Source organism: Eulemur rufifrons, chromosome 2 (genome assembly GCF_041146395.1).
Source record: "Eulemur rufifrons isolate Redbay chromosome 2, OSU_ERuf_1, whole genome shotgun sequence".
NCBI lineage: Eukaryota > Metazoa > Chordata > Mammalia > Primates > Lemuridae > Eulemur > Eulemur rufifrons.
Genome location: NC_090984.1, coordinates 9,500,214 through 9,522,942, shown reverse-complemented (window position 1 = coordinate 9,522,942; position 22,729 = coordinate 9,500,214). Strand labels below are relative to the sequence as shown.

Genomic DNA, 22,729 nt, shown 5'->3' with positions numbered 1-22,729 from the left:
ATGCATATGGACTATGCACAGACACACTTTCCAGGAACTAAAACACAGCCCTATGCTATCTTGGTTACACAACATTATAGCTACACAATCCCTAAGATATAGAATTCATAATCATACATGTGTGCACTAGAACAATCAGACAAAATTCCACAATTCCATAATCCCACTGACACAATTTAGCCACAAGCCACAAAATACACAGGGATTCCTGAAGATGTTGTATAGAAATATTGGAGAACGAAGTTCCACAAGCTGATAAAACACAGATGTAGCCTCAGACACTAGAACATAAAACATGGGTTGGGTGTTGTGGTTCACACATGTAATCCCAGCACTTTGGGAGGCCAAGGCAGGAGGATCACTTGAGCTCAGGAGTTCAAGGCTGCAGTGAGCTATGATCACACCACTGCACTCCACCTTAGGTGAGAGTGAGAGCTCATCTTGTTAAAAAAAAATGGTTAATTTTATGTTTTGTGAATTTCACCTCAATTAAACAAAATGGCTGGAATTGGAGTGGTTTTCCAGTGAGGAAAACAGAGTTTCTCTTGGGGAAAGATCTCCCTGGTTTAGGGTCAGGCACTACACAGGCATGTCTGGCTCTGAAAGGTGAGGCAAGAGGACAAGAGTCCTGAGAGAAGAGAGGGAGGCATTTGGCTGGGGGACAAGGGCCCCGGGAGCGTGTGGCCAGGAGGGATAATGGACTTCCCAGGGTAGTCAGGTCTGAGCCACAATTTGGGTTTTCAAGTGCATACATTGTCATCTCCCTCTGATATCCTCTGAGAATCAGAGAACTGCTACTCCCACAGCAGCTCCAGGGGAGGAGGCTTTGGGGAAAGGAAGGAGGGAAGGAGAGAGGCCACTGTCTGCAGGAGGGAGGTAACCAGAACAAGTGCTATGTAGAATCTCAGACATTTCAGGGTGGCGACGAACTCCCTGCTGTGTGAGGAGGAGAGTTCAAAGGATTTTATTTGGAGATTAACTGTAAGAAGGGCCCAGAAGGTGGGAGGGTCCAGGGACACTCAGGTCCCAGGCATTTGGGGACATTGGCAGAGCACATTACATATACAGCTACACAGAGGGTTGACATGACAAGAACTGTTGACCTGGACAACATGCTGAGACCCCATCTCTACAAAAAAATTTTTTTTTTTTTTTTTTTTTTTTTTTTTTGAGACAGAGTCTCACTCTGTTGCCCAGGCTAGAGTGAGTGCCGTGGCGTCAGCCTAGCTCACAGCAACCTCAAACTCCTGAGCTCAAGTGATCCTCCTGTCTCAGCCTCCCGAGTAGCTGGGACTACAGGCATGTGCCACCATGCCCGGCTAATTTTTTCTATATATATTTTTAGCTGTCCATATAATTTCTTTCTATTTTTAGTAGAGGTGGGGTCTCGCTCTTGCTCAGGCTGGTCTCGAACTCCTGAGCTCAAACGATCCGCCCACCTCGGCCTCCCAGAGTGCTAGGATTACAGACGTGAGCCACCGCGCCCGGCCTACAAAAAAATTTTAAAAAATAACTGGGCATGAGGCTGGGCACAGTGGCTCATGCCTGTAATCCTAGTATGCTGGGAGGCCGAGGCAGGAGGTTCACTTGAGGTCAGGAGTTTGAGACCAGCCTGAGCAAGAGGGAGAACCCATCTCTACTAAAAATAGAAAAATCAGCCAGGCATTGTGGCACACGCCTGTAGTCCCAGCAACTTGGGAGGCTGAGGCAGGAGGATCGCTTGAGCCCAGGAGTTTGAGGTTGCTGTGAGCTAGGCTGATGGCACAGCCCTCTAGCCTGGGTGACAGGGCAAGACTCTGTCTCAAAAAAAAAAAAAAAAGAAAAGAAAAGAAAAAGAAAGAAAAAAGAAAAACACATAGCCACAACACAGCACTCCTGCAACCACACAGACACAATCATACACAGATACTAATCATCTCAGATAGAAGCACATTTGAACAGACAGAAATATATGCTAATATAGAATATGACTACAGACATACTCGTAAAGACTTACAACTTTTTATTTTTTTTAGAGACAGGGTCTGGCTTTGCCACCCAAGCTGGGGTGCAGTGGTTTTATCATGGCTCACTTCTGCCTCCTCAGTAGCTAGGACTACAGGCAGGCACCACCACACCCAGCTGGTTTTTCTATTTTTGTAGAAACAAGGTTGCCACGTTGCCCAAGCTAGTCTCAAATCCCTGTCCTCAAGGGATCCTCCCGCCTCACATCACAATGCTGCTGGGATTATAGGCATGAACGCCCAGCCAGGGCAACACTTACAACTATTAACAGCCTCAAATAAATACGCAGTTCCAATCACAATCACAGAACACAGAGTCATATAACATCATAGAAACACACAATCAACACCACAAAACAGGACATACACCTATGTAGAAATAATCATACACACACACACACACACACACACACACACAGTTTCAGTATCACACAACATTCCAGAGAAACACAGCCCCACACAATCAGGTAAAATTCAACAAATACAACCACAAAGATGCACCATCATAGCCCCACAAAGTCACAGGCACACAGTCAGTCCCACCCACACACAGATGCACACTCAGGCACAATCACAACATAGAACCACAGAATCTCTCTCTCTCTCTCTGACACACACACACACACACACACACAGCTTCACGTGCTTCTTGGGACAGACTGTCAAGCAGGTTTGCTATTATAAAATCGCCCACTCGGAGCCCATCTTTCCCCCGACCAGCACTCCATTAGAGGAGACTTAGAAGTCTGGCCTCTCGAGTTCCAGGCCTCATTTTTTTCTCATGCCTCAGTTTCCTTATTTAACTCCTGGATCCCTCAGCATACACCTCCTGAAAATAACCAATCAGGAGTGGGCCGAGCCCCCGCCTATGGCCAATAAGAGCGGAAATACAGCTGGCCAATCGGGTTGGGGCACTCGTTTTCCGCCGCTTCCAGCTTCTGCTTCTTAAAGGGGCTAATATGCCTGGGCTTGGGCGCGCCTGCCTTCACGGGTAGGTCTGCCATAGCCCCTTGAAAAGGCAGAGCTGCGGAGGATCCGGCCTTAGGAGGAACCAATGAGACGCTTCATTCGGCCTCCGCTCCACCCACGTCCGGCGGAGGTCAAAGGCCTTCGTCTGTTGCACTCGGTGGCCTGGGAGGCACCAGGTAAGGGCTCGGGGAGCAGCGGCCGCGGCTGGGAGCTCCTCCGCGCTGACGGCCCCGGTCCTCTAGGTCGCTGTCGTTGCTCCGCTCGCCCGTCCACTGCTCGCATGGCCCTGAGAGGCCTCTCCGCGCGGCTGCTGGGCTGCGGGCCGGGTCTGCGCGTCCTGCGCACATGGGTCTCGACGGCGGCGCAGACCGGTCAGTTCGGAGCCGGGGATGGGGTGCAGAGAGAGGGAATGGGGGTTTGGGGACTTTCCTGGGGTGACTTTCCCATCCTGTGTTTGTAGAGAAAGGCGGGAGGACACAGAGTCGACCGGCCAAGTGTAAGGTCCCCTGGTCGCGCCGTGCGCCTGGAGCCCCTGTCTGTCTGCCCCGGGTGGACTGTGTCCCAGAATCCGAGAGCTGCCCGGGCGGGATGGCAGGGTCGTGCGCAGGGTCAGAGGCGCTGAGGTATGAGTGTCCTGTCCCTGCGGGGTCAGAGAAAGTCACCTTGCCGGTCCTGTTTGCAGCCCACTTCAGCAGGGAGCGAGAGCAGGGTGCAGGGGCGGGGCAGAGGGTTGGAGAGAAGGGCGTGGTGGGTGGGCGAGCGGGCGGGCTGGGCTTAGGCGACCTCAGCTCCTTTCCCCAGCCTCGCAACCCCAGTTTGACTGGCAAGACCCGCTGGTGCTGGAGGAGCAGCTGACGGAAGATGAGACCCTCATCAGGGACACCTTCCGCAGCTACTGCCATGAGCGACTCATGCCTCGCATCCTGCTGGCCAATCGCAACGAAGGTGCCAGGGTGGGCGGGTGGGTGCCTTGCGGCTCCCCATCCCACTGGAGCCTCACCCTCCGCCATTCACAGCAGCTCTGCCTTTCCTAGCCTCTGGGCCCCTCTGTCCCTGGGGCTGGAGCCTGCAGCAGGCTAGGGCTGGGCCTGAATGTGGCATCTGTCCTTTTGCAGTTTTTCATCGGGAGATCATCTCGGAAATGGGGGAGCTGGGTGTGCTGGGCCCCACCATTAAAGGTAGGGATAAGTTTCTCTTTGCATTCTGTGGACCCCACTGTGTCCTGAAAAGCCCCTTTCTCTCCCTGAGCCACACTTTCCTCTCTGATAGTGGCTGTGAGGAGGAGACGCATAAATCTTCAGCTCCATGCCTACCTCCTTGTGTGCCCCTATCTGTCTCTTGGACCCCAGGGTTCCTGGTCCCAGCTGGGCAGGGCTTTGTCTTCTGTTGTCCTACCTTCCCCTCCCCCACTACTGCCAGGGTATGGCTGTGCTGGGGTCTCATCTGTGGCCTACGGGCTCCTGGCCCGAGAGCTGGAGCGGGTGGACAGTGGCTACAGGTCAGCAATGAGTGTCCAGTCGTCCCTTGTCATGCATCCTATCTACGCCTATGGCAGTGAGGAGCAGCGGCAGAAGTACCTGCCCCGGCTGGGTGAGCAGCTGCCCATGGGGCCTGGCGGAAGGTAGTCCCCACGGTCTGGAGCTCAAGGGTGGGACTGTCCCCTGAGCCCATCCTCTGTCCCTATCTGAAACATAGCACCAGTGGTCACTCTGACCCTTTACCGGGCCATGGGCCTCACCTGGACATCTGGTCCCATGCCAGCCCCGACTGTCCCCTCCTAGGTGTCTCTCAACTCTATTTCTCTGTCACCACTATCATCTCCCTCCTGGTTCACTCTCTGTGCCCCACATCCCAGCCCAAAGTTCAAAGTCTTAACTTCCTAATCAGGTCCATGAGGCCCCACGTGACCAGGCCTCTGCTGGCCTTTCCACCTCATCTCTGGCCACTCTAGACTGGTCCTCCCCAGCCAGACTCAGCTACTTGAAATTCCCCAAATGTACCATGGGGCCTTTGCATATTCTGTTCCCTCTGCCGGGATTGCTCCTCCCACATCCTTCTGCCTAATTCCTCCTGCCCTTCCAGACAGAGTTTGGGTGGCTCCTTCCTGACTCCCTGGGGCCCCCTCCACGTTATGGCATTGAGATTTTGGCCTGGAGGCACCTGTCTCCCACACCCCCAGGAAGGCTGTGAAAGCAGGGCCAGACCCACCTTGGGTACGGGGCCTGGCTCATTGGCAAGGATGGCAGTTTTTGGTTGAGGGAATAAATAGACACCAGGCAGCCCTATGACCCTGTCTTGTGTCTGCAGCCAAGGGGGAGCTCCTGGGCTGCTTTGGGCTCACAGAGCCCAACTGTGGGAGTGACCCCAGCAGCATGGAGACCAGAGCCCAGCACAACCCATCCAACAAGAGCTACACCCTCAATGGGACCAAGACCTGGTGAGGGGTCTATGCAGCAGGTGGGTGGGTGGATGGGGTCAGGAAGGTGGTGGCCAGACCCTTCACCGATTGTCCCACCCCCAGGATCACCAACTCGCCTGTGGCCGACCTATTTGTAGTGTGGGCTCGGTGTGAAGATGGCTGCATTCGGGGCTTCTTGCTGGAGAAGGGGATGCAGGGTCTCTCAGCCCCCAAGATCGAGGGCAAGTTCTCCCTGCGGGCCTCGGCCACGGGCATGATCATCATGGACGGCGTGGAGGTGCCCGAGGAGAACGTGCTGCCCAACGCGTCTGGCCTGGGGGTGAGCAGCGGCCACCTTGGGAACTGGTGTTGGGTCACCTTTCTCAGGCAGGCGTTGTGCTGGGGACCAGACTGACAAGCTCCCTCTGCCTGTGGAGCTCACATAATGATTCTGGGAGGCTCTGCCCAACTCACTGATGTGCTAAAAATGCCCGTTTGGTGACCATCTTGCTCATACTGGCTTTGCCCGGGACACACATGGGCCTGGGCCGGCTTAATCCTTTGACATGCACCTTCCTGTATCCTGAGCAGGGAACCCAGATGTAGGGCTGGGCAGAGCGGTGTGCAAACCAAGAGTGAGCAGGCACTGAGCTTCGGTGCTAGGCCCCCCTTTCTAGGGTGTCTGGAGAGGGGGCTTTCCCCTGCTTCAGAGTTGGTTCTGCACAGGCCCCCTCAGTGTCTCCTGGGTGGGGCTGAGGCCCTCTCTCAACCCTACAGGGTCCCTTTGGCTGCCTGAACAATGCCCGCTATGGCATCACATGGGGCGTGCTTGGAGCCGCCGAGTTCTGTTTGCACACGGCCCGGCAGTATGCCCTGGACAGGTGTGTGGGGGCTGCCGTGAGATGTCACGGGGTGTGAGGTGGCTTGGGTTCCATCCCCTATGGTGACTATCCCAATGGTGACTTGCCAGACCCTGCCCACCAGGCCTAAGTTCCCTGCTCTGTGAAATGGCCGGTGAAGTCCTCCTGAGCAGCAAAGGGCTGAGTCAATGACAGCCAGGGTGAGCCCTAGGGAGGCTTCCTGGAGCAGGGGCCCTAGGACGGGGACTGCCCTTACCTGCGCTTGCCCGTCTAGGATCCAGTTTGGTGTCCCACTGGCCAGGAACCAGCTGATTCAGAAGAAGCTGGCCGACATGCTCACTGAGATCACGCTGGGCCTCCATGCCTGCCTGCAGCTCGGCCGCTTGAAGGATCAGGACAAGTAGGGGCCGCACATGGGCGGGCGGCTGCGGCTAGAGCCCTTGTGCTCTTTCCGGGGAGAAAGGTCCTTCCACCTGGTGGCCCCGGGAACCTATCCCTTCTCTCCTGCCTCTTGGCCTTGATGGGCCTGGCCAGGGACAGCCCTACTGGTCTGTCACTGGGAGCTAGGTGGCTGCATTGGGGGAATCCCCGCCCCCCCATTAGGTTAGCCCCCGGCATTGGGACTCCGGGATGCCCAATGCTTGTTACGCCATGTGCCACTCCAAGGGCCGCCCCAGAAATGGTCTCCCTGCTGAAGAGGAATAACTGTGGGAAAGCCCTGGACATCGCCCGCCAGGCCCGGGACATGCTGGGCGGGAACGGGATTTCTGACGAGTATCACGTGATCCGGCATGCCATGAACCTGGAAGCTGTGAACACCTATGAAGGTAGGAGCTGGACCTGTGGTGGTGGGGGTCACAGTGGCCTCAGTGTCTGGGGCAGGGATAGGCCCTAGTCCTACTCCCCCAAGTGACAGTGTGACCTGGGGCAAGTCATACCCCTCTTCATGCACCATACAGAGGCCCCGATCAGGCCATGAGAGGACCTCCCAGCCTTTTGTCCCAGGTGCTCAGGAGGAGGAACAGTCCTAAGACTGAGGTGCAGCCTCCAAGGGCATCCCTGGAGTGAGGCACCCTCCCCAGCGAGCTGGTGGATGGAAGGAGGCGAGAGTGAAGCTACACACAGGAATCACCACTCCCTTTTGTTAAGAGAAAAGGGAAGGCCTTTGAGGTGGGACGATCACTTGAGGCTGTGAGTTCAAGACCAGCCTGGGCAATATACCAAGACCCCATCTCAACAAAAAATTTTAAAATTGGCCAGGTGTGGTGGTGTATGCCTATAGTCCCAGCTCCTTGAGAGGTTGAGGCAGGAGTATCACTTGAGCCCAGGAGTTGAAGGTTACAGTGAGCTATGATCATGTCACTGTACTCCAGCCTGGGTGACAGAGTAAACCCTATCTCTAAGAAAATTTTTAAAAATTAAAAAAAAGAGAAAAAAAAGTTATCTGCAGACTGTGGTGTATGTACCCTAAAACTAGTGGTGACTCACATGGGGACCCGGAGAGCCCCTTGCTTGGTGAGAAGACAGATATGGAAAAAGATAATTAAGAAAAAAAGGGGCAACCAGTGTGAGCTGTGCAGAAAGAGAGACATAGGAGCTCCCTGGGCACAGAAGCTTCCGGAGAAGACAGCATTTGCAGAAGTGCCTTCCCTATGCTCTTCCAGCGATGAAGGAATTGAACCAAGGCGGGGTCTCACAGCCCCAAATCCAGCTGGACGGGACGTTCCAGAAACAGCAAGAGTGAGGGCTGGGGAGCAGAGGGATCCTACAGGCATGAGAATGACCCTTAGGACAAGCAGAGGGGGGACAGGTCAGATTTGTGCTTTAGAAAGTAAACAACTATTTACCTCTCTGAAAGGGAGGCCATAATCTCTGCCTTCTGTCCCTGGAAACTGGGAAAAGCAAAAGGCCAAGCGAGAGGGAGTGGGGTGTGGGAGGCTCTGGGATGTGCAGCTTCAGGTGGGGGGAGATCAGCCGTGACAAGTGATCGTTTCTGTGATGTGTTTGCTTTCCTGTCCCTCCCGTGGGTAAGAAAAGACTTGCCACATTTCCACGTAGCTAACGGGCCCTCGGCCTCTGTGGGAAGGAAGCTTGGCTGGGTTGAAAAATCAAACGTTTAATCAACTGTGTGGGGTGGGGGTGCGGGTGGGGGGATTTGCCAAGTGTGGCGAGTGCTCAGGCTGGGCCGAAGCAGGGGCCAGACATACTGCATTTTGGGGTTCAGCACAAGGAGTTGTTTTTTTTTTTTTTTTTTTGCCAAGATGTATTACAGAACTATGAAAAACAATTTTTTCAGCATGGCCCAAATGGTGGCCTCTGAGCCTTCTCTTGGTGGCTGTCACTAAGGTGTGAGTCTCCGAGCAGCTGTCAGCATTCACTATCTCTGTGGGTCTGCTCTTCTGAAGTAGTGGCCTAGGGGGGACATGAAGACTGATGTTACAGGGGATTTGTGAGCTGTTAAGACTCTAAACTGACTGTATGAATCTTGCCCAGGTACACATGACATTCACGCTCTGATCCTCGGCAGAGCTATCACGGGAATTCAGGCGTTCAAGGCTGGCAAGTGAACCTACTTCACCAGGGGCCCGATGCTCTGAGGCCCCCTCGCCTGGCTGGACCCTGGGGATGCTGTGCTCTGAGCTTATAAGGGAGGTGGCAAATGGAGCCAACTTTTACGGTGGGAAGCGAGAGAGATGGATTTTTAAATATCAGTTCCCTTCTGAAGTTGTTCTGATGTGCTCCTTAAAAGAAGATGGAATTCTCTGGAGAGTTTCTCAATTCCACTTTTAACCATGGATGAGAACAGACTCCATTTAACTTGGAACAGCATGTTCTCTCGAGGGAAGGAGAGGGACCCTGAAGCAGCTTCCTCGAGACCACCCTGGTGTCCAATCGAGCAGACTCCCGTCACAGCAAGGGTTCACTATGTGCCCTCTGACCCTCCCATCTGGGGGCAGTGCCTTATGTTGGACATTGGGACAGGACAGAGGAGAGGAAAATAAAGAATCTGCATGTGTGACCCCCATGGTGTCGGGCCACATTTACTGGTAACCACCTGAGAAGTAGTGTCACAGCCACAGGAGGAACGAACATGTCTGGAACGTGGTGGGGAGCTCCCCCTATAGAGGTCTGGCCCATGTCTGAGTCTTAAACTCTGCCGTAATAAATAAACCCAGATTAGGCACTGCCCAGGCCCCGGGGGGCACGTACCAGGGCAGTTGGCAGAGGGGAAACCAACTGGCAGGGGTGCAGGGCACTGTCTTTTCTGACCATACAACATCAGGGAATGACAACAACCCTGCTTCTTGGCTCGGACACACCATGTCACATGGGACTACCTGGCAAGAGTGTTGACAGCTTTGCGGTGATTGTGGCCCGGTGGCTGAGGGCTGCGTGCCGGGGTTCTGTTCACGCTTACTCTCAGCTGGGCCATCACCCCTGCGAGAGTTTGTCATACCTCAGGCTGGACATACAGGTCTTTGTACACGGTCTCCACAGTGTGGCAGACTTGTTTGAGCTCTGTCTCCAAATGGCTGATTTTTGCCATCTTCTGGGTGAATTGTTGGAGCTTTTCCTGGATGATCTTGTTGTGGTGATTATAAATTTGGTACATCCTCTCCTCTAACTTCTCTGTCAGATCTGAAACCTTTTCGAGAAAATGGAAAACCAAAGAAGAGGCATCAGCAGACATTTATTCTAAGGGGATCTCTTAGATGTTTGCAATTTATCTTACAAAAACAGTAAAAACAACTCCAGTGCAGTGACTGGGGATGAAATGGCCTGTATGTTAAATTTTATTTATTTTTTTAAAGCAAGAGGCAAAACTATATACAGCCATGTGCTACATAACAACATTTAGGTTAGTGACAGACCATATCTACAACAGTGGTCCCATAAGATTATAATACTATATTCTTACTATTCCTTTGCTACGTTCAGATATGTTTAGATACACAAATACTTACTATTGTGTTACAGTGGCCTACAACTGTATTTAGTGCAGTAATATGCGTACAGATTTGTTGCCCAGGAGCAACAGTCTATACCGTACTCTATGAATGTTCACATGATGACAAAATCACCTAAGGACACATTTCTCAGAACTATCCCGGTTGTTAAGTGATGCGTGACTGTGTATAGTGTACGCTCAACCAGGTTAGGAAGAAATTATGCAGAATGGGGAATAGAAGAAACATGCAACAAAGTGGCCTCTGGGTGGTGGCATCAAAGGAATGGGTTTTTTGTTTGTTTGGTTTTTTTTTTTTTTTTTTTTTGAGACAGAGACTTGCTCTGTTGCCCAGGCTGAAGTGCAGTGGCATCATCATAGCTCACAGCATCCTCAAATTCCTGGGCTCAAGCAATCCTCCTGCCTCAGCCTCCCGAGTAGCTGGGACTACAGGTACATGCCACCATGTCCAGATAATTTTTCTATTTTTTGTAGAGACGGGGTCTTGTTCTTCCTCAGGCTGGTCTCAAACTCCTGGCCTCAAGCGACCCTCCCACCTCAGCCTCCCAGAGTGCTAGGGTTGCAGGCATGAGCGAGACCTTGTCTCAGGAAAAAAGAAATAGATAGTTTTGGCTTACACAATGCGTTTATCGGGATTTAACCCCATCGTGAGTCGAGCAGCATGTGTACTGTGTGTGAATTGTCTAGCACTATGCCTGGAGTATAACAGACGCTCAGCAGTTCACTCCCTTCCCTTTTATATAAGGAATGCTACCCATGCCTGCTGGGGGGAAGGGAATCTGTCACCTTGATCTTGAGGCTATCCCTGAAGTTGGTCATCAATGCATGGTCCTTCTGTCTGCTCTCGTTGATGTTTTCGATCAGTTCCTGGGCTCTCTTCTTCAGGGTGTCGATGCTGGAGTCCAGGGAGGAGAAGTAGGGGACTGACTTCCCTTCCAGCACCGTCAGCTGGCGACTGGCACTGGAGGTGGCAGTACAAGGGCTGGAACTCTGACTTCTGAAAGGACAGGAAACTCAGATCAGCACCAGACTCCCCAGAGCAGCCGGTCTGAATGAGCTGTGTGGTGGGAGGGGACCCGTGTGCTTGCCTCCCGTGGGTGACTCTTGGCGAGTTTCCTAGGCTTTTTCATTCACACACTCAAGCAATCCTCCCGCCTCGGCCTCCTAAAGTGTTAGGATTACAGGCGTGAGCCACTGTCCCTGGCCCATAAATGGTTTCTTAAATGACCTCTGTGTCACTAACCTGCCGTATCCATTTCCCAGCCTGCTGGCTGATGTCCACATGTGCAGACCACCTGGGGCTTGTGTACCTGCACCTCCCTGCTCCCACCAGGTGAGGGAACTGCCTGTCAAGAGTTATACTTAGGCCAGGCTGGGTGGCTCACACTTGTAATCCTAGCACTCTGGGAGGTCAAGGTAGGAGGATTGCTTGAGGTCAGGAGTTCAAGACCAGCCTGAGCAAGCATGAGATCCTGTCTCTACTAAAAATAGAAAAATTCGGCCAGGCGCGGTGGCTCACACCTGTAATCCTAGCACTCTGGGAGGCTGAGGCGGGTGGATCGCTCGAGGTCAGGAGTTTGAGACCAGCCTGAGCAAGAGCAAGACCCCGTCTCTACTAAAAATAGAAAGAAATTATCTGGCCAACTAAAAATATATATAGAAAAAATTAGCTGGGCATGGTGGCGCGTGCTTGTAGTCCCAGCTACTCAGGAGGCTGAGGCAGTAGCATCGCTCAGGCCCAGGAGTTTGAGGTTGCTGTGAGCTAGGCTGACACCCATGGCACTCATTCTAGACTGGGCAACAAAGCGAGACTCTGTCTCAAAAAAAAAAAAAAAAAAAAGAAAAGAAAAATTAGCTGGGCATGGTGGCACATGCCTGTAGTCCCAGCTACTCAGGAGGCTGAGGAAGGAGGATTGCTTGAGCCCAGGAGTTTGAGGTTGCTGTGAGCTAGGTTGACGCCATAGCACTCTAGGTCAGGTGACAGAGCAAGACTCTGTCTCAAAAAAAAAAAAAAAATTATACGTAAAAAAAAAAAACTTTTAACACTCACACACTCAAAATGATGTTTGTCCCACACTGTACTTGTGACTGTAATTATGTAACTCAATTATATATTGTCTTAGCCAGTGAAATCAGGGCTAAAAAGTGACAGCTGTCTATAATGCTAAAGTGAATGAAAAAAGGCGAGTATAATAAAATGTAACCATTCAATCAGGTATGGAGGAGATAACTATAGATTGGGGTAAAGGTGGTAAAAATCTAGCCACAGCTTGGACAATAGCAAGACCCTGTCTCTACAAAAAATAAAAAAATTAGCCAGGCGTGGTGGCGCAGGCCTGTAGTCCTAGCTATTTGGGAGGCTGAGGCAGGAGGATCACTTAAGCCCAGGAGTTTGAGGCTGCAGTGAGCTATGATGATGCCACTGCACTCTAGTCCAGGCAACAGAGTGAGACCTTGTCTCAAAAAAAAAGTGTCCCTGTAGTCCCAACTATTTGGGAGGTGGGAGGATTGCCCGAGGCTAGGAGTTTGGGGCTGTAGTGTGCTATCATCAAGCCTCTGAATCCAGCCTGGGTGGCATATTGAGACTTTGTCTTAAAAAAATAAATAAATATGGAAGGATTCTGCATACATCTTGGTTTGTTAAGACCTATAAGTTTGCACTGTGCTTTAAAAACAAAATTGGAAATTATGGGTAATACATTATGAATGAAGTTTATGAAAAAAAAGTTGTGATCTGATCAGCTAACCCACTGGTACTTTAAATTAAGATATATATATATATATATATATATATATGTATTTTTTTCTTCTGATTCTCTGCTGTATCTGATCTGTTTGATACCTGATCAGTTACAGGCTCTGGCCAAGTAGAGCTGCCACTGTAAGAGTCACAGCTAACATTTCTTCAGCACTTTCCGTGTGCCAGGCACCAAGCTAAGCCACATGTCTTGTCTTGCTGCTTCCTCATGACAAAGCTCTGGGGTCATCCATTTGTCATCTGTACCTTATCGCTGGGGACACTGGCTAAGTTAGCGTGCCTAACACCATCTTCTCAAGGTGGTGGCCAGTCTGTGGCAGAGCTGGGTGTGACACTCAGTGGGCCTGACTCCCCAGCCAGTGTCCTCTGCCCACTGAGATGCTGGGGTGCCACTCCTGGACCCTCAGTTTCCTCATCGTCCTGTGGTCCTTTCAGCTGTTGGCTAAGCCTTGGTGGTGCGAACAGAGCAGTTCCTGAACATGGTAGGTCACACAAAACCATAAAGCCAGCCCTGCCTGCAAGCCAGGCACTGATTACTTAGAAAAATGCACATTGATTTTGGATGTTTTCTCCATTACACTCTTTCTGAGATTTTAGTCTCCTGACTGCCATGGCTCTACATTTGGGCTCAGAATACAAACAAAGTGAAACCTGACGCATCCTCTTTACATGCTGCGCTGCGGTGAGGCTCTCCACGCCTCCTCCCTGTTGGCCCCTGCAGCTGCTCTCCCGCCCTCTACAATGCGTGGGCTTCAGTGGCCTGTCATTCTCTGAAGGCATCCTTGCAGCTTGGGGTGCCTGGACAGTCCTTTTGCCCACCTAAGTCCTGCTCCTCTAGAAGGTTTTCCTTGGCTGGGTTAGGTGCACACAGCACCTACGGTGTCACTGCCTGCACCTCGGCCTCCCCCTCTAGTCTCCTGGAGGGCCAGGACCATGTCTCATTCATCTTCAAATCCTCAGTCTTTACCCCTCATGGGAGAAGCAATAAATGTGCTTCGAATAAATGAAGGACTCAAGAGTACTTTAATTACCATCTGCACTTCAGTGACCCCCAACTTTTATCACCCCAGCCCATGCCTCCTTCCTGAGCTCCCAACAATGTACTTCACAACCTCAAGGCCTCCCCACTTGGCTGCCCCAAAGGCATCTCAGACTCTGCACCTGTACACCAACAGCATCATCCCCCGTCAACCCGACTGCATCCTCCCTCTGAATGACACGAAAGGCCACCTGGTCCCCCAAGCTGGAAACTCAGCAGTCAGCCTGGAGTCCAGCTTTTCTCTGTCCCTCCATGATCTTGTCTCAAAATCCTCATTTCCACCTCCTAATCTCTCTCAAATCTATCATCATCTGCAGCCCTATAACTGTCATTTCTCACCTGGCCCTAGTGACCTTCTAAAACTGCAATGCAATTTCCTATGCCTGCTTTATAGCCTGCAACAGCCCCCCACCAACCATGGGATCAAGTCTAAATTCCTTAGCACAGCATACAAGGCCTTCCAGGGCCCTGGCCTCTACCCTCTCTGTCTAGCCTGGGTTTTTTTGTTTGTTTTTTGAGACAGTCTCACTCTATTGCCCTGGATAGGGTGCAGTGGCATCATGATAGCTCAATAAAACCTCAAACTCCTGGGCTCAAGTGATCCTCCTACCTCAGCCTCCCAAGTAGCTGAGACTGTAGGTGTGTGCCACCATGCCTCGCTAATTTTTTCTATTTTTAGTAGACACAGGGTCTCGCTCTTGCTCAGGCTGGTCTCGAACGTCCCGAGCTCAAGCGATCCTCCCACCATGCTAGGATTATAGGCGTGAGCCACTGCACCCGGCTTGTCTAGCCTGCTTTCTACTATACCCTCCATTTGCAGCAATCTGGGACCTTCCATGATTTCCCCGAACCCACCAGTCTTTGCTTGGAATGACTCCCTTTCTGCCTCCTTCTTGAGGCTACATTCAGAGATTCTGCTCCTATATCCCCACTGTACCTTGGTGCTACTGGTCACAAAGGCACCATAGTTTATGCACATGGGTCCCTTCCAGTGCCTGAGGCCAGGGACTACATTCTATTCATCTGTGTTTTTCAGTACACCAAAGGCTTCATAAATGCTTGCTGAATACCTAACTAAATGCACCACTGACAGAGGTGGTTCTACACTCCTCCTCTCACACCTTCTTGTACCCACAGCTTGCCTTGTGTCTCAACCTCTCCTGGACCGTCTCAAGGTTAAGGGCCCTGACACTAAAACCAATGGTATCACCAGGTGTTTCCTTTTGTGGGCTTGTTCACAACCTGCTTCAGCTGCTGACAGTTCAGAGTCGCTCCTTTCTAAGGCTCCAGGGATGAGGCCGATGGGTTTTCATGGCAGCTGAGCAAATGGTAAAAAATCACTCAAATTCAGCGAATGCAAATTTTGCCATGGGACAAAGGCCTGCATCAGATGTCTGCTGAGAGCTTCTTTATTTTTCCAACCTCTCCTTTGGGGATTTATTCCGTTCTATTTCATTTTTCTTAATACTCAGCAGCTGCATATTAATCAGGATACTAATGAGTCATAGGCTTCCCTGGGCCTGGATTCACCAATTAACTTTAATAAACAAAATGTGCAGTGTCCTCTCCACTGGCTTGCCCCGTTCTTGGGCCAGCTTCTGTTGCCGAACCCTGGACAGAGGCCAGGCTGTGGAAGTCAGCCCAACGCAGCACGCCGGGGTGTGCATGGCCTGCGCCAGGCTCGGGCAGTGGGGTGGGGGATGTGAACACATCGCTGAGCTCATCTATTATGGTCTGTCCTTCTAAGGAGTCCCTAATTTGGCTACGAGGATTAGGACGTAGTTCCCAAACAGGGCCCAGGCTGGCAGGGGGCCCGGGAACTGCAGAGGAAATGGTCTAAGCTCAGAGACCATCTGTTCGCTCCAGGTAAAGCTGTGATTGGCAGGCGAGTGAGCCAGAGCCCCCCTGCTGGTGGGGCCCTCCCTCCGTGGCCTCTAACAGATATACAAGTAAACAATCCGCCAGCCACTTATGACCACCGCGGGCGGCAGTCCCAGGAAGGGAGGCAGGCTAATCAAACATTCAAGGGGGGAACACAGCAGAAGCTCTGGCGCTTGGGCAAAATGATGTTTTGCTGAAGTACAGCCAGGAAGGGGGAAGGTTTGAATCGAAGCTGATGAAGCGGTTCCTCAACCTCTACTTTTTCTCTCCTGGAAACATGTTAATATTTTAATCATGTTTCTGTGTATCTGCTGCTGGATCTATTCACTGGCCCAGACACTGGTTTTAATCCATGTTTTTTGGCCAAACGCTCTTGTGGAGCTCCTTGAAGTCTCTGAATGATTTGCAATGGCCTGTGTCTCTTCACCACATAGACCCTGGTCTAAACATGCTGTGCTGCAGTGAGACAGTATCCAACAAACGACTTCAGCTGTTTTCTCCCTTTTTCTGGTCTCCAGTGCACAGCACACACCTAAAGACCTTTCCACCCTGCGGCCTGCTTTATAAAAGCAAAGAATGTGGGAAGCAAAGGGAAGCTGGCTTTATGCCTGCGGTCCTCAGGGTGCTGTGCTGAGCCTCTTTCACTCTTTCCCCAAGTGAGCTCATTCATTGCACAGCTGCCGCTGAAATAGTGACTCCCACGGTGCGGGCTCCAGCCCCTTATCCCACTCTGAGTTCCGGGTCAGAAAGTCCAACTGTACCCTGGCCATGTTCATGTGGATGTCCCCAGCCACCTCAAATGCCTGAAAAAAGCCAAAGCAACACAGAACTGGTGTTTTTGCCTCCGACAGAGAAGCCAGCGCCTGCTGGAAGGTAGGGAGCAGTGGTGTGCTGGTAAGCGCTTAGCAACTGGCTCTAGGGTGTGGGGAGGAGTAAGCCCTGATTGGTAGTGTTTGCCAATTTCCAGGGTGCAAAGACTCCCCCACCATAGCCGATTTCAAGCTACCAACGTGAAGCCACTAAATGCCAAGTTAGGAAAAGATGTGTAGAATCGGCTCTTGCAAGCTGTTAGAAGCTGGCTCCAGCACACCATGGCCAGGAGACACCCTCGTTCATCCCTACCCTCTTGCCTCAGGGCACAAAGAGCTTCTCTCCATCTGTCCTGCTAGATGCTGCCCCCACCAGAGCCTCCCATCTGATCTCCCACCATTCACTACAAAGTAGCCGGTATCTTTTTATAACAGGAACCTGAGCACGTCATTTCTTTGAGCTAGTACTTCTCCCGCCAAGGTATACGTCTACCCAGGAACAATGAAAACGTCTGTCCACATAAAAACTTGTACATGGACGCCTGCAGCAGCGTTACCCATAACAGCCCGAAAGTGGAAACCACACAAAGGGCCATCAACTGATAAACACTTGGTCCATCATTTGGTAAACAATTATATGGTAGATTCGTATGGAATATTAATGAGCCATAAAAAGGAATGAAGTTCTGATCCATGCTATAACATGGATGAACCTGGAAAACATGCTGAGGGCTGGGGGCAGTGGCTGATGGCTGTAATCCCAGCACTTTGGGAGGCCAACATGGGAGGATTACTTGAGCCCAGGACTTCAAGACCAGCCTGGGCAACAGACCCCATCTCTACAAAAAATTTAAAAATAAGGCCAGGCATGGTGGCTCATGCCTGTAATCCTGGCACTCTGGGAGGCCAAGGCGGGAGGATGGCTCGAGGTCAGGAGTTCAAGACCAGCCTGAGCAAGAGTGAGACCCTGTCTCTACTAAAAATAGAAAGAAATTAGCCAGACAACTAAAAATATATAGAAAAAATTAGCCAGGCATGGTGGCGCATACGTGTAGTCCCAGCCACTCAGGAGGCTGAGGCTGGAAGATCACTTGAGCCCAGGAGTTTGAGGCTGCAGTGAGCTGTGATGACATCACTGCACTTCAGCTTAGGTGACACATCTCCCTATCTTTTTTAAAAAAAAAAGAAAAGAAAAGAAAACATGCTGAGTGAAAAAAGTGCATCGCAAAGAACTACATAGTGTATAATTCCATTTATATGAAATGTTCAGAACAGGCAAATCCATGGAGGCTAAAAGCAGATTAGTGGCTGCCAGGGGCTAGAGAGGATGTGGGCGGGGACTAGGGGTGACCAACAGCTAAGGGGTGTGAGGTTTCTTTTTGGAGTGATGAACGTGGTTTACAGTTAGTTAACTGTGGGGAAGGTTGTCCGGCTCTGTGAATATACTAAAAGCAATTAAATTGTACACTTCAAGTAGGTGAATTGTATGGTATGGGAATGATATTTAAATAAAGCTGTTGCCCCCCAAAAATCTTCAGGATAAACTTCATAGCCTAGAAAATGCCCCCTGACCTGGCCCCTACTGGGCCCTCTCACCCTCCCCTTGCACTCACTCCTGCCCCCGCCCATCCGCTTTAGCATTCCCTCAGTCCCCTGAATGCCACGCACAGGGACTTTGCACAAGCTCTTCTCTCTCTCAGTTCCTCCTTCCACCCTTTGCCCACTTGGCACCAACTTGCCTTTATCTTCTGCCTCAGCACTGCCTCACCGAGGACACCTTCCCTGGCTCCCTGCTCCAGGCTGGCTGCCCACAGGGAGTGGGCAGTACCGTCCCAGTACACTGATCTCTTCTGTGCCAGCATTTATTCAGTATCTGACTCCCCAGTAGATGGAAACACCAGGAGGGTTATGAGCATGTCTGTCTGGCAGACTGCAGGGTCTTACTTTTGTCACCCAGGCTGGAGTGACGTGTTGTGATCATACCTCACTATAACTTCAAACTCCTGGGCTCAAGCAATAATCCTCCTGTCTCAGCCTCCTGAGTAGCTGGGACAACAGGTGACTGCCACCACACACGGCTAATTTTTTAATTTTTTGTAGACCTGAGGTCTTGCTGTGTTGCCCAGGGTGGTCTTGAACTCCTGGGTCAAGCGCTTCTCCTGCCTTGGCCTCCCAATGTGCTGGGATTATAGGCATTAGCCACCTTGCCCAGCCCAAATTTTTTTCTTTTTTTAAAGTTATTCCTGATGCCTCTCTTTCTCTTGACCCAACATCTAATCCATTAGCAATTTCTGTCAGTTCTATCTTCTTCAGTATATCCAGAATCTGACCACTTCTCAGCACCTCCAGAGATCCACCATGGATGGGCTAAGTCACAGTCATCTTGCACGGAGATTATTCCAATTGCCTCCTCACTGGTCTCCCTGCTTCCACAATCTGTTCTGTAACGAGGCAGGCAGAGGGAGCCTGTTAATCCTTGAATCTGGAGGATGGCGAACTCCTATAAAGGACCAGATGGTTAACCTTTTCTGTTTTGCAGGCCATGTTGCAAAAACTCAACTTTGTGGAAGCCGCCACAGCTGATAAGCAAAGTGATGATCATAGCTGTGCTCCAAAAAAACTTTATTAACAATGATCTAACAAGTCCTGCTGTAGTGGCATCATGTTACTCCTTTATTCCAAACCCTCTTGTGGATAATTAACATCCAAAGTCCCATCTCCTGACTGCATCTTTCATTATCTCCCTCCTACTCACACTGCTCCAGCACATCCTCCCGCTGGGCCTTTGCAGCTGCTGTTCCTCTGCCTGGAGTTCCCTACCCACATGGCTCACTTGTCACCTCCTCTGTGAAGCTTTCCCTGACCCTCCAATCTAAACTAGCCACTCGGGCTGGGCGTGGTGGCTCATGCCTGTAATCCTAACACTCTGGGAGGCTGAGGCAGGGGGATTGCTTGAGGTCAGGAGTTCGAGATCAGCCTGAGCAAGAGTGAGACCCCCATCTCTACTAAAAATAGAAAAAATTAGCCAGGTGTGGTGACATACACCTGTAGTCCCAGCTACTCAGGAGGCTGAGGCAGGAGGATAGCTTGAGCCCGGTAGTTTGAGGTTGCTGTGAGCTAGGCTGATGCCACAGCACTCTAGCCCGGGCAACAGAGTGAGACTCTGTCTCAAAAACTAAAAATAAAAATAAATAAACTAGCCACTCAGGCCAGGCATGGTGGCTCACACCCATAATCCCAGCGCTTTGGGAGGCTGAGGCAGGAGGATTGCTTGAGCCCAGGAGTCTGAGACCAGCCTGGGCAACATAGCAAGATCTCATCTCTAAAAGAAACAAAAAAATTAGCCAGCTGTAGCGGTGCACACCTGTAGTTCCAGCTACTCAGGAGGCTGAGGCAGGAGGATCGCTTGAGTCCAGGAGTTCAAGGCTGCAGTGAGCTATGATTGTGCCACTACACTCCAGCTTGGGTGACAGAGTGAGACCCTGTCTCAAAAAAATAAAATAAATCGGCCACCCACCACTCCCCATTTTCCTCTCTAGCATGAAGCATCCCCAGGACTTTACTTTCGGTCTCCTCCTCCAGAGTATCGGTTCACTTGCTGTGTCCCCAGCACCTACAACCGTGCCTGGCACACGGAGATGCCCCATCAGTGTTTGCAACAAGTGAACCAAGAGCAGACACTGGACAGACCCTGTGGAAGGAAAGAGTGAACCAGAAGGACTCGGGCCTGTGTGGCCCTGTTGGGCCGGGGTTCTTCCTCACCTAGCAGGCCCTGCACCAGCTTCCTCCTCGCGGTTCTCCTCACACTGCTGATGCTCCTTGCTCTCCCCCAACGGCAGTGGCTCCTGGTCCTTGCACTCTACATGGGGCACGTCCACCTGCGAGCACAGCCAGCGCTTGAGAGGCCGAAGGATGGAGGTGAGAAGTGGTCAGATCGCTCTCCTCCCAACCCTTCAACCCTGGGCACCTAGGTGTGCCCCAGCAGCGTGGTGGGGACCCACCGAAGAGACGAGCGCAGCTCGGGTGGGCGCCTCCAGGATGGGGGCGCGGGGTGGGAGGACTCTCTGTCCCAGAGGGACACCTGGATACCAAGCGGGGAGATCTGAGGGGCCAAGGTGAGGGCCGGGCTCTGGGAGGGGCGCCGGGGGGCCTGGGCTCCTAACTGGTGTGTGTGTTGGCTGGAGTCATTCCAGGAAAGGGGAGCAGTAGAAGAAAAAGAAGAAGAAAAGAAACAGGTGGGGCTCGTGGGTGTCTGTGGCTCTCTCTACCCTGCTCCTGCCATGCGCCATGCGCCATGCGCGGAAGTCTGTCCTTCCCGCCCAGAGTGTCAGCGCGTCAGTCAGGACCCGGTCGGTCAGTCAGGAAATTGGGGCCGGGCCTGGTGAGAGGAGGCCCCGAGGGTAGGAGACAAGGGGCCGGACTCGGGTCTGTCGGGGAGGCCCGGGATCGCCGTCGTTCCCTGCCCGTCCGCCCGCCGCCCGCGCGAAGGAAACAAGAGCCGCTTACTCCTTGTCGCTCCATCGGGTCTTTTCCCGCCTTTAGCCTCGCGATCTCCGTGCCCGCGTAGGCCCCGCCCCCGGGCCCGCCCCCAGCCTTCGCGCACGTGCTGCCGCGAGCGCTCCTGGCCCCGCCTTCTTTGAGAACTGGCACGAGCAGCGGGGCGGGGCCGGCCGTTAAGTGGCGGTTTGGCAGTCTGGGGGCTGCGCGCGCAGCCGGCACCGCCCGGGGATAGGCGCGTGGGTTCGGAGCGCTCGTGTGCGCATGTGTGAGGCTCCAGGGACCAACGTGGTGCGGTTGGGGCGACCCTATGGGTTGTGTGTACTTTGTGGACGTCTCAGTTCATCCGCTCTGCCTTGGGAAATCCTTTCAAGAAATTCTGATCCTGATTGCTACCTATGGCTTCCTGTTGTCCTCACTATAAAAGTTTATGCATTTACCATCTTGACTCAGTTACCTGTGCAGTCCAAAACTAGAAACTCCTTGAAAACGTGGCGGGGTCTGGCCCTTACAGGAAGGTCCTTACACAGTAGTATCCTTAATAATTATATTAATAGTAGTGATAACAATAATCAATAGAATAGTAACTACAACAATAATTGGCGCAAGAAGAGCCAGAGAGAAAATATTTGCAAAATATATATCTAGGAACTTGGATGCTGCATTTACTAGGAACTCTTGTAACTCAGTAAGCAAGCAAGCAATCCAGAGAACAATACCTCAAAATGAAGGCTTCAGAAGCAGGTCTCTGATCTCCTGCCCTCCTGTCTCTGGCCCTTCATTCTCTTCCTGAGGCTAGGCACAGAAACTAGAATCCCTCACCTCCAAGATGGGACATAGAAACCAGAATCCCTTTTCCCCAAAGTCAGGCAAAAAAACTAAAAATGTATTCTAACTCCCCACGCTCCCCCCCACCCACCTTTCTGTGTAAAAACTGGCCATAGAGAAATCATCTAGGCTGGGTGTGATGGCTCATGGCTGTAATGCTGGCACTCTAGGAGGCCAAGGCAGGAGGATCGCTTGAGCTCAGGAGTTTGAGACCAGCCTGAGCAAGAGCGAGACCCCGTCTCTACTAAAAATAGAAAAATTAGCCAGGCGTGGTAGTGCACGCCTGTAGTCCCAGCTACTCAGGAGGCTGAGGCAGGAGGATTGCTTGAGTCCAGGAGTTTGAGGTTGCTGTGAGCTAGGATGATGCCACGGCACCCTAGTCCAGGTGACAGAGCAAGTTTCTGTCTCAAAAAAAAAAAAAAGAAAGAAAAAAAGAAAAAAAAAAAAATCAACTGACCTACCTTGTCTGATGGTAGGTCATAAAGCACCCCCATTCCAGAGAGGGTCCTGCCGCATTCCTGGAAAGAATACTGCACAGAGGCCAAGAATCTAGACAGGTCTTTCAGGGTTTGCCAACTCAATCCGTTAACATTAGATCAGACATTTTTCATCGGATCATACTTCTACATGGCTGTCCATATTTTGTTGAACCTAAGTATAAAAGTGGAGTTTCTGCTGTATCTTTGGGTCTTCATTCTGAAGGCTCCAGTGTCATCTAAA

The 22,729-nt window shown here is 51.6% G+C and overlaps 2 protein-coding genes across 2 annotated transcripts; one reads left to right on the top strand and one right to left on the bottom strand.

Moving 5' to 3' along the window:
- The first annotated feature begins 3,109 nt into the window (after positions 1–3,109).
- On the top strand, positions 3,110–9,255 carry GCDH (glutaryl-CoA dehydrogenase). The gene is made up of 12 exons (XM_069477668.1): positions 3,110–3,148; positions 3,215–3,343; positions 3,433–3,468; positions 3,774–3,917; positions 4,088–4,150; positions 4,392–4,562; positions 5,280–5,409; positions 5,494–5,710; positions 6,148–6,251; positions 6,505–6,630; positions 6,897–7,057; positions 8,724–9,255. The coding sequence occupies exons 2-12, from the start codon at positions 3,253–3,255 to the stop codon at positions 8,795–8,797; spliced, it is 1,317 nt and encodes a 438-aa protein (XP_069333769.1). The 5' UTR covers positions 3,110–3,148; positions 3,215–3,252; the 3' UTR covers positions 8,798–9,255.
- Positions 8,403–21,205, bottom strand: SYCE2 (synaptonemal complex central element protein 2). The gene is made up of 6 exons (XM_069477681.1): positions 21,191–21,205; positions 20,447–20,562; positions 10,984–11,158; positions 9,688–9,876; positions 9,286–9,384; positions 8,403–8,642 (listed from the first exon to the last, which is right to left on the bottom strand). The coding sequence occupies exons 1-6, from the start codon at positions 21,203–21,205 to the stop codon at positions 8,598–8,600; spliced, it is 639 nt and encodes a 212-aa protein (XP_069333782.1). The 3' UTR covers positions 8,403–8,597.
- Between the last annotated feature and the right edge of the window lie 1,524 nt (positions 21,206–22,729).